Below are 9,594 nucleotides of genomic sequence, written 5' to 3'. Positions count from 1 at the left end.
AGTGTGTTTTGCTTGCAGGAAATCCCTCATTTCCTGTTTCCTGTGTCTGTCTCCTAATAAAACATCCTGTATGATAAGAAATCAGAACACAGCTCTGATTATTTACAGTCTCATCACAGCGCCACCTACAGGACACACACACACACACACACACACACACACACACACACACTCACTCACTCACTCACTCCCGCACACACACACACACACACACACACACACACACACACACTGTCATGTGTGCTGGAAACGCATCATTTAAACATGCACTCAGTCATTTAATGTTGAATATATTGGTGGTCTGGATGTAATTATAGAAATACATCATAAACAGTTTTGTTTGTCACCCTTGATTCATTTATTCCACAAGAAAGTGACAAAAATACAGTAATACAACTTTTTTGGTAAATGCAACTTTTATTAAATCACAGTGACTGAAATAAAAACATATGACTGAAGTCTTCATCTGATCTCAGTTGAATGGACGTCATCTTAAACCGATCTGACACATTTAATATTCAATTGATTCTTTTTAAAAGAAGACTTTTTTTTTTTCAATCAAATATAATATGCATGAATGTAAATTATAATTTATATATTTTGTTCATATTCATAACTTGTTCATATCTGCAGTTGTTTTACATTCATTATTAATGTTGAATTATAAACATTAAACTTTATTTAAATCAAATTGTTATTATAATTATGTATACAATATATATAGCTCTTTCATTTTTGTAATATTTTTGTCTTTTATCTCTTTTAAATGTAAGTTTAATGGATGGAAAAATGAATACTATCAACATTTCCTCACCCTCATGTCATTCAGAGATGTTTTTAGTTCTAGTTTTTAGTTTTATATTTTCTATTTTCATTTTAATTTTAGTGTTTTAGTAACTTTTTTAGTAACTTTTTATTTTTATTATTCATTATTTAGTCTTTTTTTTTCAAATATTTCTGTATAGTTTTGATTAAATTTAAAGTTTTAGCTATTTTAGTATAAGTTAAACTAAATGAAAATGAGAAATGCAACTAGCTGAAATTTAAGTTTTTTTAATATATATATTTTATTTCGGTTAAAATAAATGTTTTTATTTATTTCAAGTAATGTTTTAGTTAACTATAATCACCCTGCTTGTGTGTATGTATATACTGTATCAGTTATGAATATCAGTAATATGTAAACTCTGTCTCTGTGTAGGTTCTACTCTTCTCCGTACAGCATCACTGCTAACCGGATGATTGCGCAGGCGTCCATCACTCCGTTCATCACCGCTTCACCCATCTCTGCATATCAGGTGTGTGTGTGTGTGTGTGTGTGTGTGTGTGAGATCCATCACTGTGTGTGTGTGTGTGTGTGTGAGAGCCATCACTGTGTGTGTGTGTGTGTGTGTGAGAGCCATCACTGTGTGTGTGTGTGTGTGTGTGAGAGCCATCACTGTGTGTGTGTGTGTGTGTGTGAGAGCCATCACTGTGTGTGTGTGTGTGTGTGTGAGAGCCATCACTGTGTGTGTGTGTGTGTGTGTGAGAGCCATCACTGTGTGTGTGTGTGTGTGTGTGAGAGCCATCACTGTGTGTGTGTGTGTGTGTGTGAGAGCCATCACTGTGTGTGTGTGTGTGTGTGTGAGAGCCATCACTGTGTGTGTGTGTGTGTGTGTGAGAGCCATCACTGTGTGTGTGTGTGTGTGTGTGAGAGCCATCACTGTGTGTGTGTGTGTGTGTGTGAGAGCCATCACTGTGTGTGTGTGTGTGTGTGTGAGAGCCATCACTGTGTGTGTGTGTGTGTGTGTGAGAGCCATCACTGTGTGTGTGTGTGTGTGTGTGAGAGCCATCACTGTGTGTGTGTGTGTGTGTGTGAGAGCCATCACTGTGTGTGTGTGTGTGTGTGTGAGAGCCATCACTGTGTGTGTGTGTGTGTGTGTGAGAGCCATCACTGTGTGTGTGTGTGTGTGTGTGAGAGCCATCACTGTGTGTGTGTGTGTGTGTGTGTCTGTGATCCATCACTCTGAGATTGATTTATCAGCATCAGAGCAGAGGATCAGAGCAGAGGTCTTCTGTTCATTGAGACCAGTTCACACCAAGCACAGATTAAACACCAATATGAAGCCCTTTTCTGTGGCTGTGCATGAAAATGTCTGTGCAGATCTGAATATGTTTGCACTCTACCTCTAATAGGGTTCTAGATCAGTGTATATGTGACTGAATTACTGCAGTTCAATTTGCTTTTGCATTTTCAGTCATCAATTCAGAGTTTTTTTTTTTTATATTTTGTGAATGGTTTTGATGCTAATTTTTAGTTGCAAGAATTCAGAAAAGACAAATCACACATTCTTGAGTGATGTTTTGGTTTTGTTTAATTTCATTTACATTTATTTCTATAGCATATTTAAAACAACTCATTGAACAAAAGGCTTCACACTGTAAAACAATTGAATAAAAACAGAAAAGTGTAAGAAATGTAAATGATTATTAATACATTTAATTATATGTTTTATTTTAGCATCGAGATACTGTTGCAATTTTTTTCATATTTTGATTTCATTGTTATTTTTATAATTTCAGTTTCCATTTTAATTTTAGTTACTATAATTTATTAATTCGTTTTTTGTAAATATGTCTATGTAGTTTTTATTAATTTTATTAATTCAATACATCAAGGTAAACTAAATTAAAATGGGAAATATTGCTACTAGCTGAAATTGTTATTTCAGTTAATGTTTATTTCAAGTAACAGGAATGTATCTGTGTGTTTGTAGTTTTATTTAGCTATAACAACCCTTTAACATGCTGTTTGTGGACAGTGTTTATGGTTTATGAATGCTGGATGAAGCTGTTTGTTGTTCCTCACAGGTTCAGAGCTCAGCATGGATGCCGCCGCAGCAGTTTTTGATGCAGCCGACAGTAAGTGACCTCTGACCCCTGACCTTCCCTGTTTCTATGACTGGTTACATACACAAGCCTAGCAGAAACAACTTCTTTAATTGCAAACATTAGAGAGGCTATATTATAATGAAAAACTATGACTGTGGAAAAATGTTTTTTGCTCAGTCTGACTGATTCTCAGAAAACATGAATTGCTATAAATGCTAAAAGTTTAACAGAGGCATTGTGTGACAATATTTCAGTAATGCTCAAAAGAAAACAGCCTGTTATAAGTGTGTTTTATGCAGTGGGCATCAGATAAGAGTGCAGATTTCTGAGAGCATGTGTAGTTTTAGACATGAAGGTTGTTTCTGTGTTTCATATGAGTTAGTTAGACACAATCGCAGAAACACACACTCTCTGCTGATTCAGTCTTATTCTCATATGAACTCCTAGAGCATGTTCCTCGTGCTGTTTCTCGAGTGTTTGCCATGTTAAAGTCATTGATCGAGGTCAGCACTGAAATGAAACCAGACAGACATATCGGCCGCACAATATGGAATCAGCCAACCATAACCCACGGTTATATGACATTCACTAAATCAATATCACTGTGCTGAAGTTTCATTTATTTTTACACAACACAAACTCATCAACTTGACCGTAGCACTTTCTGGTGACCAGGTTCATGTGAACATAGACGTCCTTCTTTATTTCTACAGGAACAACACAATGTTATCAATGTGAAAAAGAAAAAAAGGACACTGCAAATCATGAGTATCTTTATCTGGTCTAACTGGAAAACAAGACAAAAAAGACCGATCAAGAACTTAATTTTTTGCAGTGAGTAAATAAGTAGATGCTAAATATGTGTATGTTTTCTGCCTCTGTGTGTGTGTAGGGAGCGGTCATCAGTCCAGCTCTAGATCACAGTGCTGCATCGGTGCCTCCAGCGGCCATAATGACTCCACTAACACAACAGATGAGTCAGCTGACACTGGGATCTTCTGCTAATGTGAGTTTATATGTGGGTTGTGTCTGCTCTCATCTCACATTTACTGAACACGAAATGTCACAAAAACATCAACTGTGTTTGGTCACTGTAGTGTGTGGTCAGATGGTACAAGTGGTTTTTGGTCAGAATAATATATATCAGACTTAATACTAGACTATTTACCAGACTATGTACTGGACGAAAAAAAATATGACTCTATACCAGAATATATACCGGACTATATACTCAACTATATAATGGACTAAAAGGCAGACTATATACCAGACTATATACTGAACTATATTCTAGAATATATAACAGACTATATACTGAACTGTATACCAGCCTATTTAACAGACTATACACTGATCTATATACCGGACTATATAACAGACTATATACTGAACTATATTCTAGAATATATAACAGACTATATACTGAACTGTATACCAGCCTATTTAACAGACTATACACTGATCTATATACCGGACTATATAACAGACTATATACTGAACTATATTCTAGAATATATAACAGACTATATACTGAACTGTATACATGACTATATAACAGACTATATAATGAACTATATGCAAGACTGTATACCGGACTATTTACTGAACTATATACCAGACTATATAACAGACTATATACTGAACTATATTCTAGAATATATAACAGACTATATACTGAACTGTATACATGACTATATAACAGACTATATAATGAACTATATGCAAGACTGTATACCGGACTATTTACTGAACTATATACCAGACTATATAACAGACTATATGCAATATAACAAAGAGTGAAAAATTTAAGGGGGTCTGAATACTTTCCGTACCCACTGTATACCAGCCTATTTAACAGACTATACACTGATCTATATACCGAACTATATAACAGACTATATACTGAACTATATTCTAGAATATATAACAGACTATATACTGATCTATATGCCGGACTATATAACAGACTATATACTGAATTATATTCTAGAATATACAACAGACTATACACTGAACTGTATACCTGAGTATATAACAGACTATATAATAAATTATATGCAAGACTGTATACCAGACTATATACTGAAATATATACCACACTATATAACAGACTATATACTGGTCTATATACTGAACTATATAACAGACTATACACTGATCTATATAGCAGACTATATAACAGACTATATACTGAAATATATACCAGCCTATATAACAGACTATACACTTATCTATATACCAGACTATATAACAGACTATATACTGAACTATATTCTAGAATATATAACAGACTATATACTGAACTGTATACATGACTATATAACAAACTATATAATGAACTATATGCAAGACTGTATACTGGACTATTTACTGAACTATATACCAGACTATATAACAGACTATATACTGAAATATATACCAGCCTATTTAACAGACTATACACTGATATATACCGAACTATATAACAGACTATATACTGAACTATATTCTAGAATATATAACAGACTATATACTGAACTATATACCTGACTATATAATGAACTATATGTAAGACTGTATACCAGACTATGTACTGAACTATATACCACACTATATAACAGACTATATACTGGTCTATATACTGAACTATATAACAGACTATACACTGATCTATATAGCAGACTATATAACAGACTATATACTGAAATATATACCAGCCTATATAACAGACTATACACTTATCTATATACCAGACTATATAACAGACTATATACTGAACTATATTCTAGAATATATAACAGACTATATACTGAACTATATACCTGACTATATAACAGACTATATAATTAACTATATACAAGACTGTATACTGGACTATTTACTGAACTATATAACAGACTATGTACTGAACTATATACCACACTATATAACAGACTATATACTGAAATATATACCAGCCTATATAACAGACTATACACTTATCTTTATACCGGACTATATAACAGACTATATACTGAACTATATTCTAGAATATATAACAGACTATATACTGAACTATATACCAGACTGTATACCGGTCTATATAACAGATGACATAATGAACTATATGCAAGACTGTATACCGGACTATATAACAGACTAAATACTGAACAATATACTGGACTATATAACAGACTATATACTGAACTATATACTAAACTCTATTGGACTAAAAACCAGAATGCATACCAGACTAAACCTGACTATATACAAGATTAAAACCTGACTATATACTGAACTAAAAACACAACTACATACCAGACTATATAACTGCCTGTATTCTAGACCTGACTATATACTGGAATATATATCCAACTAAAAGTCAGACTACATATCAATATATATCAATATATATATATCAATGTATATCTATATATATATATATATATATATATATATATATATAAATAACAGACTATGTACTCAACTATAAACCAAACGTATGCTGGACTAAAAATCCAACTATATACCAGACTAAACCTGACTACTGTATGTACCAGACTATGTACCAAATTAAAACCTATATACCAGACTCTATATCAGACTATACACCGCCTTATATTCTAGACTAAGTACTCAAATATATACCAACTATATCAACTATATACAACTACGTACTGGACTGTATACCAGAGTATATACCCAACTATATGCCAGACTATACTGTATACCAGACTACAAGTATGGCTATATACTCAACTATATACCGGACAATATACCGAATTGGCTCACATGTCTGTGAGCTGTGAGAAAAGAAAATTTACTTCACAGCGATTTCTGTATCTAGAAACAGTTCATAGTGTTTAGGGTTAATACTTGGAAGGTGTGTGTGGGTGTGTGTGTGTGTGTGTGTGTGTACAAGATCATTTGGAAACTGGTTCACGTATCCCGTCTCAAGACACCCTGCCGAACCCTCTCTGTCATCAAACACACACCATCTGCCCCGTCTGTGTAAGTGTGTGAACAAACTACAACGCACACTTTCCTTTCAGACAACAAACGGCATCAGAGACTCTCAGTTTTAACGTTCTTTTCAGTATGTCAGATGTAAAATGCTGATGAGCCCAGCACTCTATAGAAATGCTCACTTGAATGTTCACGCATGTTCACTACAGGACTTGAATGAAAGCAGTTCATGTATGTTATGACTGTATGCCGGACTGTATTCTAGACTACATGCTGGACTGTACACCAGACTATATACTGCATTATATACAAGGGCCATAACCACCATACATTGAGGGGACAAGTCCCCCCCCAATAATTAAAAATGGCCAATCTGCGCTGCACAATCTCTGTGTGCGATGGACGTGTGTGTGTGTGTGTGTGTGTGTGTGTGTGTGTGTGTGTGCATCAATGAAAGCACCACATCACTATAGAACAGTGATTAAACTGACTTGGAACTACCTGTGCATTAAAGTGCCCCTATTATGCTATTTGAAATGTTTATAATTTGGTTTTGGGAGTCCCCACCAACAGGTTTACATGCATGCAATGTCAAAAAACACTTTCATTTTCTTATAACATGCGTGTAAAGTTACCTTATTTCTCAACGACTCTAACGATTTGTTCGAAGATTCCTCTTTCCGAACCCCTCCTTTGCATAATGTTACTCTGCTCTGATTGGTCCGATGACCCAGTCTGTTGTGATTGGTGTACTGCGTACAGCGCATGTCTGAAACAGAACGCCCATCACCAGTACTGGAATACGGCTTATCAATAATACATCCTATTATAATAATAATAGTGCTCCACTCTGTTCTAATAAGAAAGAATCAGAAGGGAAAAAGTTGTTTTACACTTACTTAGTAAAGACTCAAACAATAATGGTATATGCGTTAGCCGAACACAGATGTAGAGTACTGATAAAGCACTGCAGTTTGTAAACCAACGTATTGCTTCATCCTTTATCATGACTGCAAGTAATAAGAACGACAGACATTCTGTATTAATCGACACATTTCTAGACAATAGCGGGCCCACAGCTGAGTCAGCCGGAGACCTACAGCTGCAGTGTTTACACAACACACAAAACTACATATATTTAACCCTAAAAATATCAAGACCATAAAGAGGCATCAGAAAATTTATTTATTGCTATTTTCCATCTTATTGGGACACAAATAATATAACTTGATCATTTTTTTTCAAAACATGACTTTTAATTTTGATTTTAATGTTTGTATCCCACAGAATACGTTGCCAGTTTTAGGGTTAATGCACACCTGTATATGTATGTATGTGTGTGTCTGTGTGTGTATACTGTAAGTTTGTCCCCTCCAATGTTCAAGACATGGTTACAGCCTTGTTATATACTATATATACTGGACTATAGTGTGTGTGTGTGTGTGTGTGTGTGTGTGTGTGTGTGTGTGAACCATCCATTACACACACACACACACACAGGACAGCGTGATCTGCAGCTCTCGATCAGTCAGCGTCCTCTGCAGTGCAGCGAGAGAACTGCATGTGTGTGTTATCTAGTGCTGATCTGTGTGTTTGTGTTTCAGTATATAACGGCTCCGGCTCCTGTGGCCCCTATGCAAGGAACATTCATCCATCAGTTAACGCCGGGCCCTCCGTCAGCACTTCCTGTAGAGGTAAGTCATGCATATTTCATGAGTTTTATAAATACTAGGGCTGCACAATTTAGGCAAAAGATTGTTGTATGTCAATATGATGATGATAATAATAAGTGTAGTAACAGAAGTTCCTCTCCAGACGGTGGCTCCCTCTTCACAGGACGTCCATTTAACACAGCAACAGATCGCCATGGAAACCAGTGACTATATTCAACCCTGCTCCTACCAGTCCAAGTGCGCACTACGTCCTGTGCACTGCACCCTACATACTTCACATCTACCTACAGTCAACTTCACAAACATGGACAAAACCAACTCATTCCATTCACCTCACAACCTGATGACCTTATAGTAGGCCTTAAATAAATAGTATATATTTATTAATTAATTCATTAATTTAATCCACCATTCGACCTGAAGACCTTACATCCTTTTTATTTGTATTTATTTATTTATTTTATTTATTTATTTATTTATTTTATTTTTTGTCAAAAATAAAATAAAATTAACAGTTGTTAATGACGAGTTAATGCATTGGTAATCATTAATATAGGTTTAAAAATATACTGCTAAATTATTTTATTTTATATTTATATTTTATATATTTTTTATATTTAATGTGGAAATTAACACTAATATTATATATTAGTAAAATAAATACTATATTATATATTAACAAATTAATTTAATGCACTTTACAACCTGATGACCTTTCAGGCCTTTTATATTTTTTAATAGTCAGAACTGAAATAAAATCGTTAGCATTAGCTAATGAGTCATTTAATGCATTTGGAATCTAGGTATAAAAATATACTATTAAATTAATTAAAGATAGTAACTTGAAATGTGACAAATGTTACTACTGTAACATTATATAGAAGTTAAACATTAATAATATAGATTAATAAATGCTATATTACATTAATTAACGAATTTAATGATGACCTTACATCTTTATAGTCGAATTTAATGATGACCTTATATATATATATATATATATATATATATATAGATATATGTGACGAGTGGGGGCGGGGCCGAGAGCCGTGGGAACGGAGTGAGGCCGGTGGAGTAATTGATAATGCACGACACCTGCGCCACTCACCGGTCTCGAGTCCCACGG

General features: G+C 34.5%; 1 protein-coding gene across 1 annotated transcript in view; it reads left to right on the top strand.

The window, feature by feature from the left end:
* LOC107665085 (RNA-binding motif, single-stranded-interacting protein 3-like) overlaps positions 1 to 9,594 on the top strand; it is a 42,717-nt gene that overhangs the window by 32,055 nt on the left and 1,068 nt on the right. The window contains exons 10-14 of the mRNA XM_016455839.1: positions 1,202 to 1,298; positions 2,851 to 2,901; positions 3,764 to 3,877; positions 8,400 to 8,489; positions 8,611 to 8,705. Of these exons, the coding sequence (XP_016311325.1) occupies positions 1,202 to 1,298; positions 2,851 to 2,901; positions 3,764 to 3,877; positions 8,400 to 8,489; positions 8,611 to 8,705 (447 nt within the window). The remainder of the gene's footprint in view (positions 1 to 1,201; positions 1,299 to 2,850; positions 2,902 to 3,763; positions 3,878 to 8,399; positions 8,490 to 8,610; positions 8,706 to 9,594) is intronic.

This window comes from Sinocyclocheilus anshuiensis, unplaced genomic scaffold, assembly GCF_001515605.1.
Source record: "Sinocyclocheilus anshuiensis isolate Anshui unplaced genomic scaffold, SAMN03320099.WGS_v1.1 scaffold439, whole genome shotgun sequence".
NCBI classification, from domain to species: domain Eukaryota; kingdom Metazoa; phylum Chordata; class Actinopteri; order Cypriniformes; family Cyprinidae; genus Sinocyclocheilus; species Sinocyclocheilus anshuiensis.
The sequence above is the reverse complement of the archived record's forward strand: the minus strand, read 5'-3'. Positions and strand labels throughout refer to the sequence as shown.